This window comes from Neolamprologus brichardi, chromosome 7 (assembly GCF_056152115.1).
Source record: "Neolamprologus brichardi isolate AB-2024 chromosome 7, ASM5615211v1, whole genome shotgun sequence".
In the NCBI taxonomy this organism is placed as follows: Eukaryota; Metazoa; Chordata; class Actinopteri; order Cichliformes; family Cichlidae; genus Neolamprologus; species Neolamprologus brichardi.
This window is the reverse complement of record NC_142110.1, coordinates 25,364,115-25,389,522: the sequence shown is the minus strand read 5'-3', so window position 1 is coordinate 25,389,522 and position 25,408 is coordinate 25,364,115. Positions and strand designations below refer to the sequence as shown.

Sequence of the window (25,408 nt, the reverse complement as noted above, 5' to 3'; positions counted from 1 at the left end):
AATGTGTTTAAGTAGCAAAGTCATAAACACAAGGGCTACTGCAACAGCTTGCATCTCAACACAGCACCATGGTAATATGAATACAGAGAGACAGAACAAAGAAAAACAAAGAGATGCACATTCTTAGACGATTGTGTTTTGCTTGATTACTTTAGTAAGAGTGTGCCTGTGTGTGTACAAAGGGGGAAAAAAAAGAACAGCCATCTGCTGGAGCTGCAGGTCCAGTCAGTGGCAGGTGCCTTCTTCTTTGATCTTTGAACCAACAGGTAACTGATAACTGAAGATATAAGAATAATTTAACCAACTGGCATTTCTAGTATATATGGTGTATGTTTGTGTGTGTGTGTAAAAACATTTCTGCCAACATTTCTATTATTATTATTATTATTATTATTATTATTATTATTATTATTATTATTATTATTATCATCATCATCTTTTAATAACAATAAAAACAACAACAATAATCATCACCATCATCATCATCATCCTCAAGCTAGTGACTTTTATCTATTTTCGTTTAAAGGTGCTGTGCTCAGTTTTTCTCTCTGCTGATTTTATGAGGTTGACATGGATACCTCAGTAGCATCGACAGACTTGAGCTGGGCAAACACTGCGATTTTTTCAGTCGCTTTATTCAGCTCCTGCTCAAACTGTACGATTGATTCGCAGGGGTTAGAAGTTCGTAGGTCACGATGCAGGGTCTCACACTATACCGCTCGATGCTCTGATGCGGCCTGAGTGCTCACACTGTGCGTCCATAACATGAAGGTTATAACAGAAAATCTGTCGCTTGCTCTCCCTCTCTCTTTCTCTCCGTCTTTCACTCACACAGACACACACCACCATCAACTTTGCTAAATTGCTAATAAAAAACATTGATCAGGCAGCTGTGATTGAGCAGCAATGTCCATCCAATTATTTTCACGGTTGTTGTGGTCGTGATCATTTTGTGAGGCCACATCGAAAAGGCTGAGATGAGCTTGCCAAAGTTGTGCTTTCATCGCTTGTGTCCAGATCACAAGCTGCACTGCCGTGCTGCTCCGTTTTTCACTTTCATTTCTGTGTTTGCGCGTGCGTAGTGTGAGAGGCTGCAGTGACACCCTCACGACAGCCAACAAGATTTTGAAAAACGGTCGCACGACTGAAAAATCGGCTCAAAATGGGCCAAAAATCGCACAGTGTATGGCCAGCATTACTGAAAGAAAGACAAATGCTCTGACCCAAGTTCCATCATTTTACTGGCTGCATCTTGATGCATGCTCAATCATCCAGGTAAGTAAATCTCCAATAGTTGATTCTGTTCATATCACATCAAATTCACCAGGGAGGATATGGAAAGTGGCAGGTTAGCCTTCTTAGACTGTGAGATTTCCATCAGTAATGGGGGACATCTAAAAGCTGATGTGTACCGTAAACCTACGCATACGGATCAGTATTTAAGGTTTGACTCCCATCATCCACTGGAGCATAAACTGGGTGTCATCAGGACGCTACAACACAGAGCGAACACCATCCCCACAGACACAGCAGCCAGGGAAGCAGAAGAACAGCACCTCAAGGAGGCCCTGAGTAAATGTGGTTATCCCAGCTGGACTTTTGTCAAAGCTGGGAAGGCGCCAAAAGAAAGCTCCAGCCGATCCAGGAGAAAAGGACAACCGCTGCCTAAGCAAAAACCTGTAGTGATCCCGTACGTGTCAGGAGTATCGGAGCAGTTGAGATACATTTTTTCTAAACGTCCTGTATCTATGGCTTTTAAACCCCAAAACACGCTGCGCCAAAAATTGGTCCACCCCAAGGATCGGGTCCCCCGACACAAACAGAGTAACATAGTGTACGCTGTTAAATGCCAGGAGGATTGCCAGGATTTATACATCGGGGAAACAAAACAACCTCTGGCGAAGCGGATGGCACAACACAGAAGAGCTACCTCGTCAGGCCAGGACTCTGCAGTCTACTTACACCTACAGGCCAGTGGACACTCTTTCAGTGATGAGGATGTACATCACGCTGGTTTGAGTGCGGAGTCAAGGAGGCCATTTATGTGAAAAGGGAAAGACCATCTCTGAATCGAGGAGGTCGGGTACATCTTTTGCCATCTTACAATGCTGTGATTGCAGCCATTCCCCAACTCTTGGTGAATGGTACTCATACCCATTGATCAGTGGGCTTTGATCAGTGGGTTTTGGTCAGTGGTTGTTGATCAATGGTCATGAGAATTTGTATAATTAAGATTAAGGAACTGACCTCCCAGCCCATTGTTCGTTCACTGGGATAGTTTCAGTCATTATGCAAATGTACTGTTTATAAGATGAAACCTGCAGTCAGCTGAGACTGAAGAAGTCACTTGGATGAGTGACAAAACTTCTCCCACAAAACGCTACGTCCAAATGAACAGAATCAACTACTGGAGATTTACTGGCTGCAATTAAATGGAATCAGCAGTCAGAATACCATGTTAAATGTGTATATTTAGAGTATAAATATAACCACACAAGCTTACCACAACTGCTGATGTTCATATCTTGAAGCAATATTCTCCTGTAGCTGTCAGCACAGTATAACTGCTGGCTGCTAAGACCTGCCTCTCCTCTCTGTTGCCATAGCTGCAGCCAGCGAATCTCACAGCCGCAGGTGAACACCACATCCTCCAAATGCCTGAAAAGAGAAGAGCACTGACAGCATTAGCAATGCTCTAAATCTCATACTCACCTTTAGACTCACTGCCAGCGGAACAAGAACGTTTGTCATTTTCAAAACTTTTTAAGAAGGTTCTATAGAACTAGCATCTAACCAAGAAGTGCAGTGTTCCATGAGGTGACTTGCTCCCCAGCGGGCCTAAGCCGAACACACTCCAGTCTGGAAGTCCTGGAATCCATGGCAACGAAGACTGGTGTAACAGTGAACATTAATGGGTATATTTGGGTCTATTTCCTTTGAACTGTGCATTTTCAGGCTGATGAAATGAGTCAGCCAAGTAATTATATTAAAATAAATGAGTCAGCTTGTCTTTAAGATATTTTTAGAAACTTCTGGCATAAATTTAGAGAAAGACAGCCTTACTGGAATCTTACCAACATCAGCACAAATCAGCTAGCTGGTATATAATGATGTGCTACGTGATCGCTAGTGAACGCCAACTTTTTTCTACTTGATGAAAGTTAATGTGAAGGTTCCCGATGGTTAGGGACAAATGCAATCGCATGGCAGGACGCTGTAAACGGACTAAACTTCAGTCAGGAGAACAACTGAGATAATCCATCCACAATACGAGGTTAGTCAAAATATACTATACATGGGAATAGAGCAGCTGCCAGACAATTCAACATTAATGAATCAATGGTATGGAAGTGGAGGAAGCAAGAAGAATGAGCTGAGTAAAGTTTGACTTATCTGACTGTTTTGTTTTGCTTAATGCGCCTTATAATCCTGTGTGCCTTATGGTCCGAAAAATACGGTATTTAAAAACCTTTTGTTACCCAATCTTTCCTCCATTCATTGGCATAGGACACAGGTGTCGCTTTCGATAGAGTGCATCGCTTGGGGGGCGTGAGGTCGCGGACCGGGAGACCACGTCCTATTGTGGCCAAATTTGGTCAATTCAAACAAAAGGAACAGGTGAAGAGTCGCGGCAGGGAACTGAAAGGAACGGACTTCAGCGTGAACAACCAGTTCCCCAAAGAGATCCTGGAACGACGCAAGGTCCTGTTCCCAGTCCGACGTAGCTTCATGCAGAAAGGCTCCCGCGCTGTCATCGCCGTGGACCGGCTCTACGTGGACGGACAGCTCTACCGCGACCCCGGCACCACACCGCGGTTATATTGACTGCACTCCAGATAAGAACCCGCTACACTCTTTTCTTATTCATTCACACTTTCTCCTTTAACATGGGTTTAACCTAGTAATATCAGTATGATGTCATAGCAGATATAACACCGTCACCCTCCGTCATTACTTTAATTGGAATGTTTCCGTTTCTTTTCTTTTTTGTGTTGTCGCTCACAGTTTATGTGGTTTCTTTCTTTCTCTTGTCTTTCACTGCTGTGATCACCTACTTCCCCACTCACCTACAAACAACACCTTCTATTTCTCCATATATTCGCACCACGATCACGCAAACACACACGCTCAACGGCAGCACATTTACAACAGCCTCACAGCAAGCACAGACTTACAGGACACATACGCAAGCCACGCTTGTTCATATTAGTGAATAGTCACACACATAGTCAGACTTATGGAGCCTATCACCACACTTTTTTCTCTTTCTATTTACAAACAAGTGATGTTTCCACATTTTCTCCACCCGTCTAAACGAAACACCCAGCTTACATCATTAGACATACACACACAATTATGGGCATGCTGAGGTTTGTCACATGGAATGTAAATGGGGCTGGCACCAGAGGAAAGAGGTTAAAGATATTTAACCAGCTTAAAAAACTACAGGCAGATGTTGTTTTATTACAAGAAACTCACAGACCTGTTACAGGTTTAAACGAACTTAAAACACCTGAGTTTCCTAATGTGTTTGCAGCTTGTTATAATTCTAGACAAAGAGGAGTAGCAATTTTAATACATAAAAATGTTAATTTTACAGTACTCGATACAGTTATAGATCCAGAGGGTAGATTTCTAATTATTAAACTATCAATATTGAACAAAAAACTATGTATTGTAAGTATATATGGTCCAAATGTTGATGAACCCTCATTCTTCCACGGATTTTTTAGTGCACTCTCTGAACACCTTGATTGCACACTCATTCTTGGAGGCGACCTCAACCTTGGACTAAATGAAGAAATGGATAGGCTCAACACAACAGGAACTCAGCGCAATTGGCAATCCACAAATATAATCAAACAGTATATGAGCGACTATGGCCTTTGCGATGCATGGCGCTCCCTTCACCCCAACAGTAAGGAATATACTTTCTTCTCACATGTTCATCACTCCTACTCTCGTCTGGATTATTTTTTGGTCAGCAGCTCACTGCTGAGTGACATTTCAGACACTGAGATTCACCCTATAGCTGTCAGCGATCATGCTCCTGTATCTTTAACACTAATACACAAGAATAATACTACGCCAAGTAAAAACTGGAGATTTAACACATCACTACTTAAAGATGAAGACTTTATTAAATATTTTAAAAAGGAATGGACTTCATATTTAGACTTTAATGACACTCCCGGAACATCTGCTTCTGTTCTATGGGAAGCAGGAAAAGCTGTGATGAGAGGTAAAATAATTTCTTTCTCATCACACAAAAAGAAAGAAGAAAACAAAAATATTCAGGAATTAGAAAAAACCATCAAATCCTTAGAAGAAGCCTACGCGTTCCACCAAGATCAAGAAATAATGAACAAAATATGCAAAACAAAACTAGAATTAAATGAAATTATTAATAGAAAAACACAATTCCTTGTACAAAGACTTCGCTTGCAGAATTTTGAACACAGTAACAAACCAGGTCGATTTCTAGCAAACCAGTTAAAAATAAATAAAGAAAAAACAACTATATGTGCTACTAAAGATTTATCAGGGAACACAATATATGACCCTGGAAGAATAAACAAGATTTTTAGGGATTTCTATGAAACTTTATATTCACCACAAATAAACCCGTCTAAAAATGAAATTGATTTGTTTCTTGACAACGTAACTCTTCCAAAATTACTAGACAGTCAAGCAATGGCACTGGATTCGCCACTGACGCCAGGTGAACTCCAGGAAGCCCTGATAAGTATGCCCATTAATAAAGCTCCAGGTCCAGACGGCTTTCCTGCAGAATTCTACAAAGAATTCTGGACAATTTTGTCACCAGTATTCCATGGAATGTTGCAGGAAATCAAGAAAAATGGCAGACTACCACCAAATATGAATTCTGCTAACATTAGTCTCCTGCTAAAACCAGGAAAAGACCCTTTATTTCCCTCAAGTTATCGTCCAATATCCCTTATAAATGTAGACCTTAAAATAATCTGCAAAGCTCTCTCAAAGAGATTAGAGAAAATAACCCCCCTCTTAATTCATCCTGACCAAACTGGTTTCATAAAAGGTCGGCACTCCTCAACAAACACTCGTAGATTACTTAATTTAATAGACTACTCATACAATAAAAACATTGAAACCATAATATTATCTCTAGATGCAGAAAAAGCATTTGACAGAGTTAACTGGAAATTTTTATTTGCAACTTTACACAAATTTGGTTTTGGAAACTCTTTCATAAATTGGATAAGAATATTATACAATTCCCCAACAGCTCGTATCAGAACAAATGACCAGACATCCTCCAGCTTTTGTCTCCTGAGGGGCACCAGACAGGGATGCCCACTCTCCCCTTCACTTTTTGCAATTTTTATCGAACCTCTAGCAGCAGCACTTAGACAGGCTACAACAATTAAGGGCATAAAATGTAATAACGTAGAACATAAAATCAGTCTCTATGCGGATGATGTGTTGCTTTTTCTGCAAAACTCACAATTCAACCTCTCTGAGGTAATTACTCTAATAAACTGGTTTTCAAGAGTTTCAGATTATTCAATTAACTGGCCAAAATCTACAGTTCTTCCCATTAACTGCTCCTTCCATAATTCATCTTCTGCCCCACTACAATCTGGAAATATTAAATATTTAGGTATTAATGTTTCTCCTAAGCTTTCAGACTTAATTAAATTAAACCACATCCCACTTCTAAAGAAAGTAGAAGGCGATCTGACTAGATGGAAATCTCTACCCATATCACTCATGGGAAGGGTCGCCACTATAAAAATGATGATCTTGCCAAAAATAAATTACTTATTTTTAATGATCCCTAACAAACCATCACAAGATTGGTTCAGATCTCTGGATTCACATATTTCTAAATTCCTTTGGAAAGATAAACCCCCGCGCATCAGCTTAAAAACGCTACAAAGAACCAAGGATAGAGGAGGATTAGATCTGCCTAATTTTCACCAATACTTCTTAGCCAACAGGCTTCAGTTCATCTCAGAATGGTTAAAATGTACCCTCTTAGATGAGCCCTGGCTAGATGTTGAACAGGCACTATGCAATGAGCTAGAGATTTCAGACCTACCATTTATTAGCTCAAACATCAAAAGACATGAATGCTTTAAAAGCATCAACATCAGCTTTTCTCTGACAGCATGGTGGGAGTTTCTAAAAATAACGGAGTCTTCATTAATCCCATGCAAACGTACACCTATCTGGAATAACCCTGACATATTACAAAACAAAAATATGATTAATTTCCCAGAATGGAGTTGTAAAGGAATTAAATACTTAGAACATATATTAGAGGGAACAGAATTTATTCCATTTGACAGACTAGTTACACAATATGGGATCAACAAGAAAAGATTTTTAGAATATCAACAAATTAAATCCATAGTAAAAAAGAAATTTAACCTCAGTCAAGTTGAATTACAAACACCACCAAGTGTGGTTCAATTTCTTACTCTTAAATCCCCCAAACTATTATCTAAAATATACAGAACACTTTCTAAAATAGATGAATCAATATCCCTTCCTATTGCAAAGTGGGAAGCAGATTTATCAGTCAGCTTGGACCAAAACGTCTGGTCTCAGATTTGCTTAAAAACCTTTAAATTGACTAAAAATCCCAATCTGCAATTAATACAATACAAAATACTGCATAGAGTGCACTATACAGGTCATCGAATGTTTAAGATGGGCTTTACATCCGCCAACAACTGCTCACACTGTCAAGGCAATACACCAGACAGTTACATCCACGCTCTTTGGTTCTGTCCACCAGTGCAGAAGTTTTGGCACGAGATATGTGAGGACTTATCAAAGTGTCTGAAATGTAAAATTCCAACCTCCCCTTTAGTATGCTTGTTGGGAAATTTGGATGATGTCACTACAGAAATTAATACAGTCCACATGGTTTTTATTGCCCTATGCATCGCCAAGAAAACGGTCCTCATGAACTGGAAAAATAAAAATAATCTTAATTCTAGCCAATATAGAAACTATCTAATAGATCACATTAGTCCCGATATAGCCTCTGCCACCACATTAGATCAATCCCTCTGGGCTCCTTTGATCGGCTCCATCACCTAGCGGGGGTGGGGGGTCGTGGTTTGGTCCCGCCTTGGCTATTGTGGTTGATGTGGAGGTTGGGATGGGCTTAGGGCACCTGGAGGACCCCTAGAGACGTTATCCCTGGAGGGCTTAACCCGGGGGTTGTGTTCATAACCTGGTTAGTGGCTCTGGTCGCTCTCAGAGGTTGTTCTCCTCGTGGCCGCGTGCAGCGGGGCTGGAGGATGGTCTGTGCTGGCGGACGTAGGTTACTGGCCTGGTGGCCTGGCTGCCCCTGAGTGGATCCGGGGCGGGCGTGGGGGTTTGGGGTTCGGGGGTGCTTCGCCTCCGTGCTGGGGCTCTGGCTGGGCCTTGGGGGCTTCGGTCCTCGTCGGTGTGTCGCCGAGGTTGTGGGCGGGTGGGTGCACGGGGGCTCAGCCCTGGCGCAGGGGGCCTCTTGTGCATCGGCCTAACCGGGGGGCTCTTGAACCGGCAGGGAGGTTGTTCCATCTTTGCAGGAGTCCACTCTGCAGGTGGGGGAGAGACATAGGAGAGGTGGAGAATAAACTTAACCTGGGTGTCTGTGTCTTGTGTAGTCTGGGAGATGATTGAATGTTGGGGTGGGTACAGTTTCCTCTGCGGTGGGGTGGGGTGGGCTGCCCCGGGTCCTGTGGGGCTTGGCGGTGCTGCTGCCGTAGGCCCCGGTCTGGATGGGCCTGGGCTCCCTTGCCTTGGTGGATACCAGGGGACGGGGGTGCATATTGGGGTCAGCGGGGGAGCTGGCCCTAGGGAGGGACACCCTCCCCTCCCTTCTTTTCCTCCCCATCCCCGGCTGCCTCCCTCTTCCCGCTCCACCACACCCACCCACACAGGTAGGGCTTTGGGGTGCGGGTGTGTCACCAGGGTGCAGGGGAGACATTCCCCCCCCTCTGTCCTCTTCTGGCCACCTGTGCCTCAATTTTATCTCACAACTTAGACATCCACATTACTTACACTCTCATAACACACACACATATATATATATATATATAGGGCCTTGAGGGTGGGCACGTTAACTGCGTCCAGTAGACGGTCTGTGTATTCAAACCTACCTCTGGCGCCGGTGCCCACCTCTCAATTTTAAATCCATGTAGACATTGAGGGTTCTCGGGAGGGGCCGTGCTAACACCTGCTGCTCTCTGGCAGCAGCACCATGCTCTCCCTTGTTTTAAATACACTTTAGAGCAACACGCAGCAACACTACACTTGAGCGGGAGGAGGGAGGTATGGGGTCTTAACACACCCCCGTTCTCTGCTAGCCATCGGGGCGGGGGGGCTGGGAAGAGATGCTGGCTGTCCGATTGGCCTCCCTGCTGCTGCGGAGCCTGGGGCGGTCTGCTTGCCTCCACCCCGGAGGGAAGGGTAACATCTCTTGGGTCTGGGTGCCGTTTCCATCTCTGGGGGTGGATACCTGGACCCGGGGTATAGAGTATGTTTGGGGAGTGTGATTGTGTGTACATGTCCATTTACGTTTATTCCTACGTTGGGTGAGTGCTGAGTGTTTGTATATGTGTGCATGAGGGTGGGAATGCATGTCTGTGTCTGTGTGTGCCTGTTTGTCCGTGTCTATATGTCAGGTCGGGTCTTAGACTCCACCTCTCTGGGAACTCCAAGGCCCTCCAAAGTGTGGAGGCCTATCTCCCCTCACCACACTCCCTGCCAGTGACTGATGCCCTCAGGGGTCGGTGCATTGTTGGTTCTTGGTGTCCGGGGCTGGGCGCTCGGGTATGTACCAGCTCACTCCCAGTGGCTACTTGGCGGGGCCTGGCGCCTGCTGCTCGGTCAGGCCTCTTCCGGGGCGCGGGGGGCCCTCGGGCCTCCGGCCTCTGTGCCTGCGGCTCGGTTCACTCTGGCACAGCTGGCTGCCGGCACAGCTGGCTGCCGGCACAGCTGGCTGCCGGCAGAGCCGGCGGGCACGCCGGTGCAGCCCCCTCTAGCTTCTGCCCGGTGGCTACTGGGTGACCCCTCGTCTGGGGATCCTCAGCCCTTCCCATGAAGGTGGCACGGATGCCCCTCCGGTGGTCCTCCTTGGGCTCTTGCACTCTGGGGCCTCTGGATGTCTGGGGCCTGGATCTCCTCCATGCCTGCTTCATGCCCTGGGGGGACGGGGCTATGGCTCTCTACATCCTCTAGCAGATCATTACATGGGGAAACCATTTGAATACAAGCGCGCCGATCCACACAGGTGTGCACATGGGTGTTCACTGTTCGTAGACTTAAATCACACCTTTCTTGGCTGCTACTTCAAAGCACATTGTGCGCTGTCTGTCCTGCGTGCTGCACAACAACATTCAATATTTAGTACTTACTGCTGTTTACACTTAGCTAGATTAATGCGATGGTGTTGTGTATAGTATGTTGCTTTGTTTTGTTTTTTTGCTTGTTTTCTATTCTTTTTCTCTCAACAGGTGATCCCGGAGATATTTTTTCTTCCCCCCTTTCTCACTGTCCCTCTCCCCTTTTGTTTTTCTTTTCCTTCCTCTTTCTTTCTCCCTTTCCTATCCCTCACTCATGTCTGTCCCGTCTGTAACAACTGAAAATAAATAAATAATAAAAACAAAGGTCGATCAAATGGACCAATACGGCAATGCCATGATGATCCATTTGGCAAAATAAATCCATTGGGTATCCTTGTTGGTCTTCAGACAACAATTCTGACGGCTAAAGAACCAAATGGGACAGGCAGGAAAAAAAAAAAAAAAAAAAAAAAAAAAAAAGGACACAGGTGTCGAACTCCAGGCCTTGAGGGCCCGTGTCCTGCAGGTTTTAGATGTGTTCTTGATCCTACACAGCCAATTTAAATGGTTACATTGCCTCCTCAACATATCTTAAAGTTCTTGAGAGGCCTGGTAATGAACTCGTCATTTGATTCAGGTGTGTTGACCCAGCGGGATATCTAAAACCTGCAGGACACCGACCCTCGAGGCCTGGAGTTCGACACCCCTGGCATAGGATATATTTTCATTGCTCTACAGATGAAACCCAACTTTATTAGAAACCAGATACTTACTCCGGATGGCATTACCTTGGCCCAGTAACTCTGTGAGTAATCATGGAATACTTTTTGACCAGGATATGTCCTTCAATGCACATATTAAAGAAATTTGTAGGACTACTTTCTTCTATTTGCGTAATATCTCTAAAATTAGAAATATCATGTTTCAAAAGGATGCTGAAAAATACAAATTAGAATTAGAATTCAACTTTATTGTCATTGCACAGGTACAAGGCAACGAAATGCAGTTTGCATCCATCCAGAAGTGCTTTTGCCATAATATAGATATATTAGAATATATATTAGCAATAATATAGATATGTGAGTATATTACAGAAATGGGTCTATTATGGTATGTTATAATGTACACGGTATGAAGTATGTTATGAATATGCTATAACTATAAGTATGTACAGGCTGTAGTGAGTACAAGCTATGTACAGGCTATGAACAGGATATAAATATGAAAAACTATACAGAATATGAAATTAAAAAAAACTATACAGAAATCTGAGATATACAGTTATACAGAAATGTGAACTATGCAGGTTATAAACAGTTGTAGAATTAAAAATTATCATATTGTACAGAATGATTATTTACACAGAACTATACAGTAGTGCAGTTAAGATAAGTGAGATATGTGGATAATTTCTACAGAGGCTATATAAAGTGCTAGTGGTTGTGAGTGGTGGTTCAGTCTATGTTATTATTGTTAGGATGCCTGGGTCGTTGACCCAGGGCTTTTGAGTTTATTATATTATTTATAATTTCTAGTCTTTGGGTTTTCGTGAGTCATGTCTTATGGTTTGTCTCTGTGTAATCCTTGGTTGCTGTCTCCCCTGTCTGCTGTATCCCCGTGTCCAGTCTGTGTCTGCCCTGGTCCCACATCTCTGTTCCCTCTGTTGTAGTGCCTGCATGTGAGTCTGTGTCTTTTGTTCAGTCTGTGTTTTGTGTTTCCTGTTTTACTTTGAAGGTTTCTGTCTCATCTCAGTGTGTTCAGTTTACGCTTCCTTGTCTCGTCAGTTCTGATTTGCCCCAGCTGTGTTTCCCTCCTGTTGTCCATTCCCTGATTGCTCCCTCTATGTATTTAAGCCCTGTGTTTCAGTTTGTCATTGTCGCGATCTACCGTTTATTTAGCTGTGTGTTTTTTCTCAGTCCTCTGGTGTAAGTCTATTTTGTTATTTTCAGTTATGTTACATTTGAGTTTAAAATTAAAACTGTTTTGAGTTACTTTCTGTCTCCGGAGTCTGCACTTTGGGTCCTTCTCCTGTCTGCACGCAGCCATCACATAACAATTATTGTGTGTATGAGGGTACAGTTGTCCATTGTGTGTGTAGGTGGTTGTGGGTGTGTGTATGTCCAGTCCATGTGTTAACATGGGTCAGATGTCAGGAGGCAGAGTTCAGGAGTCTGACAGCTGTGGGGAAAACTAGTTCATGCATTTATTACTTCTAGGCTGGGCTACTGTAATTCATTATTATCAGGTTTTTCTTGAAGCTCCTTCACTTGAAATCACTTGAAAAATTTGTATTCAAAATGCTCGGAAATATTTTGCCCTTCAGTTTTCAGGCTGTTCTTTTGTGGATCCAGCTCCCAGTTTAGACGTGGGAGGGAGACACATTCTCAACTTTTAAGATTAGGTTTAATTTTTGCTAAACCATATAGGTAGGACTGGATCAGGTGACTCTGAATCCTCCCAGGCTTCTTGGGTTTTCTCATAATGCACTGGGCGCTTCTTCTTTACTTGCCTCTTTCTACTCTTAGTTATTATTAATTTCTGTCTCTCTTCCAGAGTGCGTCTTTTGCATCAGATGTCTGCACCTTCTGCCAGAGGTTTTTTTTTTAAATCTGACGGGGAATTTTTTCCTTCCCACTTTTGCCAAGTGCTTGTTAATTGTTTTGGTTTTCTATTCGCCCTCGAATAGACAGTAATGGTGTTTCTTGGCAGAACCAGAGTTTAGCATTTCCTGACATGATGAATGTTTTGCATTCTTTCAAACAGCAAGTTGACATCTATGGCCATGCATTGCTTGTTGTTTGGTAACCATTGGAGAGAATTATCAGTTGTGACAGTATTCACCTAGTTCTTTACATAAAACAGGGCAGTAATTGTGTTTTTACTATTTCTATCACTCATGTTTTCACCTTTCCAGCTTGTTGTCTTTGAAGCAACTGTTGTTCGACACACACACACAATGTGTAGTACGTCTTGTTATTGTAATTTGGTGGAATGTACATAGCCACATCAACGACAGCTGTGAACATACTGCTGAAGAATCTGGCATGGGTGATGTAAATACTACACAGTGCTGGTCTGTGGAGAACCTTCTTTAGCCTGGTTTGTCTTCAAGCTCAGGAACCTCACTTCTACTTTCTTTCTCTCCACCGCCTCCTACAGCAGCACAATAAGGTAATCCATGGAACTCATGTCCCACATAGATTTTCCTTTGGGATTTATTTTTGTTGAACGTTCGCAGAAAAATCTTTCACACAACAAGATATGCCACTCTTCAGCAGTTCATCTCAGTGAAATTCTGGGTTTATGAGTGAAAAACCAAGCAAAGAACTGTGCCGAGCAGAGCAAAGCAACTGGGTCTCTGTGTACCACCATCTGTGTACCCCTTATGAATAAACTAATAACTAAACAATGTCACTGAGATTCAAACTCATCCAAGACCTCCCTGCATCTTTGTATACACAGTAAATTATAGTGCATTGTTAGTATATCACCCTGTGATTGGGACATCACAACAATTTGCCTCATTAAGTAAATCTGACTATCATATAAAAACTTAAATTGCTCTTATTTTCCTTTATTAATCTGCAGTGTAACTCATTTCCTTCTCTATGTTCAGCATTTCTATGACTGCAGAAAAATTTCCTCCATCCATCAGTTATCCCAGCTAACCTGAAGTAAAAATTATGGTTATCCTAAAGACTGCAATACAACAAAGTACATTACTAATGAAAACTGATTATACAGAAACTCAAGCACATTTTTATCAGTTAATAAAGATCATAATCTCGAGGTTATATAGCATTCTGTCCTTCATCCAGCAACTACTCAAGAAGTAGTTTTTATTCCAGCATTACAATGTTCAGAGTTCAGCAGGCCATTTAACAAAAAACAAACAAACAAAAAGAAAACCTCTAAATTTATCATCAGGTTATGGCATGAAATGGAAAATGCAGCTATAACGAACATGATCGTCTCCACTTTGTTTATTATGCTGATGGTTTTATTGAATGTTTGGATAGCAAGTTAAAAGGAAGAATTCTTACTTTGAGTTATCGATTATGTCACTAGTTAGCGAACAAACTAATGTAAGTCTATTAGCCACAACCAACCAACCACAGACACTGTTCATTTTTGAGAGCAGAGCTTAAGGGTGTATATTAGCCTGTATGTGTGGAGCATTTCATGTTCCCTTTAAGGTTGGTAGTTTGATCCCTAGCTGCTCCAGTCTCCATTCTGCATGCCAAATATCCTTGGGCAATGTTTGAATGCATGAATGTTAGCTAGAAAGCACTTAGGTGTAGATAAAATTGCTTGTATGAATGTTTGTAAATGGGTGAATGAAGTGTGTTGTTTAAAGTGCTTTGAGTCCAGAGTAGAAAAGATGCCACTGAGGTGCCATTTCAGGACATAGCACAATTCACTGATCATATTAACTCGGTTGAAAAAGACATCAACCCATTTCCTTGCAGATGTATTCAGGTCTACTGTGTGTCAGCAGCAATGAACTAAGAAAAAGACATGGGTCTACTTACAGTTCCAAAAGCGGCAGATGTTCAAAGATCTGCCAGGACAATGTGGTCAACATGGGGTTCTTGGACAGGTTTCTAAGAAAGAGAACGAGAAAGTAACAGAGAGTGTCAGAAACCTCACTTCAACGTGACAATAAAAGCTCATGGATGTTAGGTTTTCTACATGATGTTTTGTAATGAGTGCAAAACACGAGGGAAAAGTGAAATTCATAAAAGAGCAGAATTCCACATAGGGTGTTTAGTCAGTTTAAATCGACTCTGGTTCATTTTCCCACTTAATGAAAGTTGTTTGAGCAGATGTGAACAGTAATGGTGTTTCTGACCACTGGTATACCACAACTGTACCCTTTCAACAGCTACCAAAAATTTAAGGACGTAGCTTGTTTGAGCCTTATGGGATATTTATATAAAGATCCTCCAGCCTCAAACTGTATTACCCTTCAAGGACCTGCAGTTCAAAAAAGCGCCCCTCCGACAGCCAAACCCATCTGTTCTGTGATTCGTTAATTTAATAGTTAAATTTGTGATTGACATGACATTGACCAATCAACTGAAAGGAAGAAAAATAGGGTCAAAATCCGTACTTAAGTTGAAACCTGAGTGCAGCGTTTCACGCGCATTTTTTGGCTATGTCCACACACAAATCTTTTTTACGCACACACAAATTCTTTTTACACATATAAATCCTGATTTACAAGTACAAAACTGATTTACAAGTACAAAATATTTATGACCACAATTTGAGCCCATAGCACTCCCTCACAACTAGAGGAGTAAGCCCAGGTTTCTCTTCAGTGCTGCAAAGAGGCTGACAAGTAATCAGAGCTCTGTTTAGCTGTTTATTCCTTTAACTTGAAATAGTAAGGACTTCACAAATTTCTTCACAATTAAAATTTTAACCATTATAGAGAAAATAACCAGCCATTCCTCAGATATATCATTAGGTACAACCACTTTTAAAATAAAGAACTGCTGCTATTTACTTGTATTGTCTTTCCTCAGTGATTTTTCAATCACTTCAATTACTTCCTCCAAACCATTAACATATCTACTTGACTCCAGATCCTACCATTAATTCATTCTTTAATCTGAAATATGATCAATCTTTATAGAGATCTGTATCACATGCTTTTAAGGTTGCAATAATTACACCACTTTTTTAAAAAGCAAAGGCTTTTTAAATTAACTGATCATCTACAAAAGAGCAGTTTATTCAAAGAGTTACAGTCAGCATTTAGAGTTTACCACAGCTGCATGTTCTCCTTGCTGGCTGTCTTCTTATGGCTTCTTATCTTCTTATGGCTGAGTGTGTGAAGAGGACTCTCCATTTACGTGAACAAACCAAGGATAATTATGGAGTTCCACAGGGTTCTGTGCTAGGACTAGTTCTATTTACATTATACATGCTTCCCTTACGCAGTATCATTAAAAGTTATAACATTTTCACTGCTGTGCAGATGACACATAGCTTTATCTATCCATGAAGCCAGATAACACACACCAATTAGTTAAACTGCAGGAATGTCTTGAAGACATAAAGACACAGATGACCTCTAATTTTCTGCTTCTGGCTGTCCCTCCCCAACCCTGGTTCTACAGGAGGTTTTTTCTTATTAAAATGTAGTTTTTCCTTCCCTCTGTCACCAAAGCACTTGCTCAAAGGGGGGTATATGACTTTTGGGGTTCTGTCTGTTTTCTTTGTATTATTGTAGTGTCTTAACCTTAAAATATAAAGTGCCTTGAAGCAACTGTTGTTATGACTCGCTGCTATATAAATAAAATTGAACTCAGTTGAAAACAAATACTAGTGAGCTTATGGTCAATGGACTAATTGATTACTTGTCCTGACCTCCTTTGATAGAACACAGCACAGGTATTTAAATAATCACCCTGCAGTGGTTTGAATCTGATTTATCTGCTTCCATAAGAAAACTGTGAAAACAACAACAACAACACACACACACACGCACACACACACACACACACACACTTAAATCAGATGTTCTGCAGCATGTTCTTGCTTTCATCTGAACTTTTGTATAGTGATAGGATTAAAGCAGCTGATAGTGCTTTGTCCTTTTCAGCTGAGAAATTAGAGGGTGGAAGAAAACGCAGAGAAGGAAAAAAACAGAAAGACGAACAAAAAATTGAAGGAGAGGAAGAAAAATTAGTAGAAAAGAGAAGCTGGCGGTTTGAAAAAGAGACTACCACTCACATCACAAGCAGTGATGAAGAATATGTAGCCCACTGAATGCACACTACTGGTCAAAAGTTTTAGAACACCCCAATTTTTCCAGTTTTTAATTGAAATTTATACAGTTTAACATTTCATTACACTCTGAAATGAAAGCATAGTACAATTAAGCAATTTGAGCTAAAAAGAGAAATTGTGGAATAAATTTATAGACCCAAATGTATTCTAAACCACCTTTGGCAGATTTAACAGCTGCACACACCCGTGGCATTCTTTCTACAATAGAAATAAATATTCAATATTAACATTAATAAAACTATTAATAATAACAAATATTCTTAAGAAATGTCTTCCCATATCTTTTGCAGAAATCCCCATAATTGTGTGGCACTTGTAGGTTGCTTTGCTTTCACTCTTCTGTCCAGTTCATCCCAAACCAGTTTGATGGGGTTTAAGTCTGGAGACTGTGCTGACCACTCCATGTTTTCAACTGACTGTCTTGTTCTTTTTTTTTCATAAGGTAGTTCTGGCATAGCTTGGACTTATGTTTTGGGTCATCATCTTGCTGTAGGATGACCCCTGATCAGTTAGGTGCATATCAGAGGATATTGCATGGCACTGCAGAATGCTGTGGTAGCTGTTTTGGTTCAGGGATCCTCTCCAGGGCTCGCAAAATTTCAAAATCCCTGGTAGCCCTTCGGGCAGGGACTCTTCAGTTTTTGGTAGCCCAAAATAAATTTAAGTAGCCCGAATAAAAAAGAGAACAATTTTTTGATTGATTTTTTGTTTCCTGTTTTGTTTCCGTTACAATATTATACATTAAAGTATAATATTTTATACGTCGGGCTAGCGATTTTGCGAGCCCTGCTCTCACTCTGTACAAGTCAACGACCCTGGATCCAGCAAAACAGCTCCAGAACGTCACACTTCCTCCTCCATGTTGGACAGTTGATGCCACACACTGTGGAACCATCCTTTCGCTTACTCTACGGTGTACAAAGATCCTGCGTGATGAACCAAAGACTTGAGTAGTCCAATGATGGTGTTTCATGGCCCAGAACAGCCTCTTTGTCTTATTCTGACATCTTAGCAATGGCTTTCTTGCTGCAACTCATCCTGTCAAACCTGCAGCTCAAAGTCTTCTCTTGACAGTTGACAATGAAACTTGCTTAATACGACCTCTATTAAGCTGTGCTTGAAGCTGTTGTGCTTTGAGCCACCTATCACGCAAGCTGTTAACTCTCAAAAACTCACCCTCTGATTCAGTTTCTGAGTTACTTTTGATGGTGAAGGAAACTGGACTCAATGACACCTTGACTTTCTTTGCAATTTCTCTGTAGGAAAGACCTGCATTTATAAGTGTTATGATGGTCTGTCTCTCTTTCATTGTTAATTGCCTTTTTCTTGCCATTTTTGTAGCAACACAGAGAACTATTGTTCTGCAGTACAATAATGTTCAATTGATACTAATGAGGGTATGCTACCACAGTGTGTTCCAACATAAACCCTTATGCAGACAGAGGGGGTGGTAAGTAATCCTGAAAAGTTGGAACACCTGTAGGAATTAGTAGCACCAGCTTTCAAGACTTGATAAACCTTCATAGCTGCAGAACAGCTTTACATTGTTGACCCATTTTGTGTTCGTTGAAAAAAGCCTTTTTGTATAATTCTGAAATGTAGATTATTTTTCAGTTTTAGGTAACCTTAGCTTTTTTCTTTTTTTTCCAATCTCTGGCAGTTCACCACTTACATTTGTACAATTTCAAGCTATTCATTGGACTTGAATTGCAACAAAATGCTGGAAAACTTGGGATGCTCTAAAACCTTTGACTGGTAGTGTATTTACTGCAAACCTGCTGTTGAGGACTGCGCTTGAATATTCCCAGTACATTTATCTGACAACTGTAGCTTTTAGCTAATTGTAATCACCCAATATAGAAAAGAAATATAATTCTCTATCTTCTCCAGCAAAGTTCTAGGTGCAGCAAAACTTTTCATTTCAGATTCTGAGTAAATGAAGTGCACATGACAATTAGACTTCTTAAATGGGATTCAGTTTTAAGTGTCATCAACTTGTCCATTTCCTGCTACAACAAACCAAAATGCCCACTGCTCACAAACAATAAACTCTGTTTTTCTCTTCTGTGGTCACAAATTCTTTGATTTGGTTCTATTTGTTCCTCTCCTCTTCTTTTAGCTGGTGATGTAAGAGTGTTTATTATTCATAGCTGCTGAGATCCAATACCTCATCAGTATTCCACTCAGGATTGGGAGAGTAAAAGCATGCAAGAAATATAAAATACATATTTTTTTATGTAATTTCTGATGAGTCTTTAATGCTGTTTGACAAACAGCATTAAAGAGCCTAAATGTGATCTTTGGATGTATTTTGCTGTACCCAGTGATTCACAATAGATGTAAAAATAGAAAGAAAGTGATGATAAAAATCCAGGTCTCATTTTATAAAACCCTCCTTATTCCTGTCAGCCTTTCTCTATACAAACCAGTAATCACAGATCTTACTGGCAGCATTTCCTGCTTTAAAATAATTTAGAGCATAAAAATTACATGAAATTAGAAAAAAAAATTATTTCACTCACAGTACTGCACACACTACCACAGTGTCAAAATCACTACAACTGATCATATAAGACTAATATGTGAATGCTGACCTCAGCCCAGCAGTCTGACCCTGAACTTTAACAAATAACAAGGTGTTAAACAGTCTGTCTTTCTAACTGTTCATGTTTCTAAAGTAGAATCGCTGTGGCTGTCAGCTTTGTGTTCATGCGTAAATACTAAGAGAAAGAGTATGTGTCTTCATAGTATAAGGATTTGTGTTGGTATGTGAGACTATAGTCTGTAGGTTTATATTATAAAATAGTAAATATGTCTCAGGTCATTTTACGAAGCAACAAGAAAGTAATGTAATATGTAATAAATTACTTTCTTTGGAGAGTAATAAGTACTGTAACGAGTAATGTGCAATAGATTATTTTTTTGAGTAATGACCTTAACACTGATCACCACAAAGATGGAAAATGCCTCCGACATGCACAAACATTTGTCCACACAGCATGCAATTCCTTGGCGAAACCAAACAGCCACTCCTTAAACCATCTGATTTTAGAACTGAAGCAGCCTCTTGGATGAGAGGTGAAACATCTTCACAAAACTTAAAAAAGTCCAGTTGCTTTCTTTTCAAGCTCCTGAGACATAAATAAGGACAGCTGTAATATTAATGTATCTACATGTGATCTACATCTGATGGGAAATTTATGGGTAGTGGAATCAGTGCAACACTCCCTATACTCATGGATCCATGGATGACTGCATATATTACAGTAATGCATATCTGTAGTGACTGTAGTGAAATCTTATCTGAGTACAATACTAAACACAAGCACTGGTGATTAGTATGTGCTATTTTCAGAAGTGACAGATGTGAAATGACAGGTGTTGTTGCGGTCAGTCATTCACTCTGTCTGTGACACAATACTGAGTGTGTGCTTGTTTCATGTGTCAGTCTAAGTTCTGTCTCTTCTCACAAGTTCTGCTCACCAAACCACTAATTGTGCTTCAGTTTTAATAGAGTTCCCTGCTTGTAAACACTAAAAAAACTTTAAAGGGACACAATGTTTATTTCCATTAATACACTCTGTCAGTCCAATTCAAAAGTGTCCTGTGTTACTGTGTTAAGGAGACAGTCGATATGTGCAGGGTACAGCATGGACAGGACAAAGGGTGTGTATGTGCCCAAAAACGGTAAGTGTTTCAGTATCAGTGTTAGCAATCAAGTTTGTGTGTGTGTGTGTGTATACTCACATATAGCGCAGGTGTGGGTTCTTGGAGAAAACGCGAGCCTGGATCGTATGTAGGTTGCTCCTCATAATGGTTCTACCACACACACACACACACACACACACACACACAAAGAAGAGAGAAAGCACTTTGAATAACTTTCAGCTCTGTTACTCTGACAAACAGACAGTTACAAATGAATGAACGAATGAGCAGATAACAACTTAGCAACTCGAGCCGATTTATAGTTGGATCAAAATCAGGTCAACTACACAACAAATGTGAAAATTAGTGAAAGTATATTATTATTATAACTTATTATCCCATTTCTGACAGTGAGTTTCTTGCTTGAAACAGCTCCAATGAATGGATTCTTTTCCATTTTCCACTCACATCCTAGGCCATCTGACCTCAGGAATTCGCATGATAAGGTGGGGCCAGGTTTCACAATGAGCTCACCCAAAACTCTGGCTGACTGGGACCCACACCCATTTTCACACCTTGGCTCAGGCAATTAGAGGATCATCAGGGGGTCTTTTTGTCCCTCTTTGGGGGGACACTCCCACTAGGTTTAAATCTGGGACTCTCCACCATTTGACCTTAGAACGTCTTCAAGCAACTTAAAGAAGTCCAGACGCTTTTCTTTGCAAGCTCCTTTGACATTTTTGCCCGTAGTACATCTGTATATTTGCTCTCTGCTTAACTTATATATATGTCATGTGAAAGGGTATGAAGAGAGCTGTACAACAATCAACATTTAGCATATACCTGTAATATATATACCTGTAGCAAAAGATTTCAGCCAATTCTGGTCCACTTTAAATCTGGGGGGAAAAGTAGGCTGTGTGAGTTAATAAGCAGCACTGCCCAACCATTGAGGCAGCAGTAAATCTGACTATTTTTAAAGGTCAATTACACTGGCCAACAACTAGCACATTTTGCTACTCAGACTCTTTCACCTGTACTGTAACAAATGTTATTTACAACATTTAAAGAAATAAGTTTGGTCTCAAGAAAAGTGAGGCCAAAATTAAGAAAGGTGTTGTTGCTGGTTCTAAAAATCCATGATCTGATATTTAATGATGAGATAAAAAGGAAACTCAAGTCAGCTGAATGAGTGGCATGGGAAGCATTCATACAGGTTGTCCAGAATTTACAGTTTTTTCTGATGGCTTGAGCACATTTTTTGTAACTATTGGCTAGTTTTGCAAAACTCTACACACAAATAAGAAAACTCTTCACCCAATCAGCAAAACATTGTAGTTTTCTTGTAAAAGCGAATAACCCTTGCTTAACTCTCCACACCTTTGTAAAAATGGTATTTTCGTATCCAACAGTTAACACAAGCCATCATATTAATAAGCACACAATGCACCAACTACACACTGATGGTATGAATAAAAAACACATCTGGCTTTTGCTTTCTCTGTGCACAAGGTAGGCTATGTCAGTTTGAGCTCATACTTTTGTCATAGATCCGTAAACATAGACGGATCCAAACTTCAAGTACTGGTGTTTATTCACACACATCAAAACAAACACAAGTGTTTATTTCCAAGTATAGGATTATTTGCAATCGCCATGTTGACGATTGCAAATAATCGTCAACATGGCGATATTGACGATTATTTGCGTTTGTCAGAAAAAAGCCAAAGAAAGAAACAACAAAAGCAACATTTTACAACTTCAACCTAAAGCGCTCTATCTATGCAAGATAGCATGGGTGCTGTGTAGGAGTAAAGTCAGCTTCAGTCCACATTTCTACTAAGTACAGCGACCTTGAGTGTTTTGAAAGGCGCTTTCAAATAAAATGTATTATTATTATTATTATTATTATTATTATTATTATTACATGGGTTTCTTGGTCTGCAGCGAACATGCTTCCTCTGCCCCAGCATCTGGTCGTCTAGCAATTCTGTAAAGTAACAATTTCAGTATCTTTACATCTATGGTATTGTTGTGTTTCTCATTGGCATATGGCAGTGCTACATATCTTAGTGCAAAGTGACTGTACTAACCGATTCTCATTTCAAAATGTCCTTATGATGCCTGCTACAGTGTAGCGGCTCGAGTTAGGCTGAACCCGTTGGCCAGCTTCCCTCAGGGTCATTCCACGGTTGATTACATGGTCCACTATTGTAGCTCTAATGTCATTAGCAATTCTATTTCTTACTCTTCTTACCCTTCCTCTCCCCCCTCCTCGTCCTCCTCTTGCTCCTCCTTGTCCTTGTCGTCCTCTTCATCCTACTTCTTCACCTCCACGTCCTCTTCCTCGGCCTCCTCCACTTCTCACTCTTCCTGCTCCCTCCATTGTACTCCACACACAGAGCTTACCTGTATTATAGTGCTTGGGCTGATTGCAAAGTGAACTAATTATCTAAAAAAGTTTTCACATGTGACAGTGTGCCAGACAGTTGGCAAAATAGTGTAAATAATGGCCGTAAATGTGTATAGTTTTGCTAGGAGTGTGTTGATCATTTGGAAATTGAGTGTAAAGCAGTGAGTTGTGTTTACAGTTGTGCAAAAAGAGTGCTGTGCAGTGGATTGTAGCTACAAGTTTGCAAAGTGTGTGTTACAAAATGGCAAACTGAGTGCAAAGCAGTGTTTGTGCTTTTAGTTTTGCAAACTCAGTGAGTGGTTTTGCGATAAGTATTAATAGTTTTAGAAATTGTGCTATAAGAATCACAGTTAGGATTTAAGCATTCAGACAAAACTGTAATGTCAATCAGAGCACACAATTATGATGAGCTTTGGATAACATGAAAGCACATCAGCTAATGAGTGACAGAATGTCAGTGAAGATGCACTTTTTGAAATCACAGTTTGACTTTCTAAGGCAAAGATTTCATCAAGATACAAAAGTGATCGAAAGTAACTGATTTTGGGGGTTTTTGGAGGTCTTTGCTATTCCACAGTGTTAGAAGCCACTAAATAATAAACTAAACAGATTTACAACAATTTGCTCACCAAGAACATGCTGAAAATCATTTAATAGGAAATTATATATCAGCACAGTATTATGTATGTCTGTGAAATAAAGCTATAATAGAGGCTATTTAGTGTTTTCTATGAGAAACATTAATGGAAATGGTTGTAGAGTAATAGCCTCTGGAGAAGCAGCCTATTCATTGATGTCCTCTGTGATGGACATTTGTTTTCGTTCTCTATCGTTTGACTTATTTGAGCTACCCTACTAAGTCTTGATGTACTAAAAAGAGTACAACCTGGGCTTTCCATTGATTTCTCATGTGTTTGTGTGGCCTCTATTAGATCCAAAGAGAAAGGAAATCACAACAAAAGTTCAATGGAAAGATTCTTTTTTCCACGGTTCTGAGGAGGAAAGTCCAAACGATAGTGAGCCTTTCTAATATTTCCCTAGAAGTGCCTCTTAATCCTTAACCAAACTCTTAATACATGTTAAGATACACACTGATTTTAGACAGCAGTATGTCATTTTGAACTCAGAAGCATACAGAAGGTATGGCAGCTGGGATGAAACAAATCTCATCTATAACTTGCATCTTGTTGTGGAGACAACAAATGTTTAGCATAACAAGAAGAGAAAAGAAAGAAATGGAGGATGATAAAAGAAAAAAATCAACTGGTCAGAGATGCACAGAAAGAACAGAGCAGCTGTGTCTCTTGTTTGGAAGTTTTATGGTTCATTAAAAAACAAGTATGATTTGAATACCAGTATACCCCAGTGGGTTGAGCAGCCGACCCAAATGCTGAACAGCTACTGCAGATCTGAGTCCCCATGCCAGGACATTCCCTGCGGATCATTTCACTTGCTCCCTGTCCATCCTTTCCTGTCTGCACTATTGTCCTGCCAAAAAATAAATGAAAATTTAAGGCCAAAAATGAATCTTTAAAAAACTGTAACTATAGTAACCTATTGCTAGTAAATCGTAATGATTTAACAAAGTGAAGAAAAATTCAATGTGGAGGCCAGTGAAAAGCTGCTCTGTTGTTTGTTTTAAGGCACAGTAAAGCCACATTTTAGGTGTGGCCAAGTGACAAAGGGTTTTTGGTTTGGTGGCCTCAGGATCACCAACAGTGAAGCAAAATGACTGTACAAAAGATGGACGACCTGGCTCCACTTCCTCCCACTATGCAAAATTGAAGCCGATATGTACTGCTTCAGGGGACTGTCATCTTATATAAGCTCAAAGATATAAAATGATCACTTTTTATCCTAGTACAGCATCAAGTCAGTCAAACTTCTGGGATGTTGATCTGGTAAGTTAATTGGCAGAGGGGGGTGTTGATTGGTTTCAGCTTCTTTGGTATAAATTAAATTAAAGGTGCACTAGAGGAGAAACAATAAGACAACCGTCGAGCCTGACTGGCATTTGCCATAGAGTACCAGAATTGGCGGGTCCACTACTGGCACCCTGTGCTTTTCACAGATGAGAACAGGTTCACCCTGAGCACATGTGACAGATGTGAAAGGGTCTCGAGAAGCTGCGGTTAACATTATGCTGCCTGTAACATTGTTCAGCATGACCGGTTTGGTGGTGGGTCAGCAACGGTCTGGGAAGACATATCCATGGAGG

General features: G+C 40.8%; 1 protein-coding gene across 1 annotated transcript in view; it reads right to left on the bottom strand.

Annotated features, from left to right (window-relative positions):
* The window catches only part of LOC102800225 (NT-3 growth factor receptor-like), an 81,397-nt gene that overhangs the window by 37,106 nt on the left and 18,883 nt on the right, over positions 1–25,408 (bottom strand). The window contains exons 3-5 of the mRNA XM_006782279.3: positions 20,877–20,948; positions 14,861–14,932; positions 2,504–2,658 (exon numbers count right to left, since the gene is read on the bottom strand). Of these exons, the coding sequence (XP_006782342.1) occupies positions 2,504–2,658; positions 14,861–14,932; positions 20,877–20,948 (299 nt within the window). The remainder of the gene's footprint in view (positions 1–2,503; positions 2,659–14,860; positions 14,933–20,876; positions 20,949–25,408) is intronic.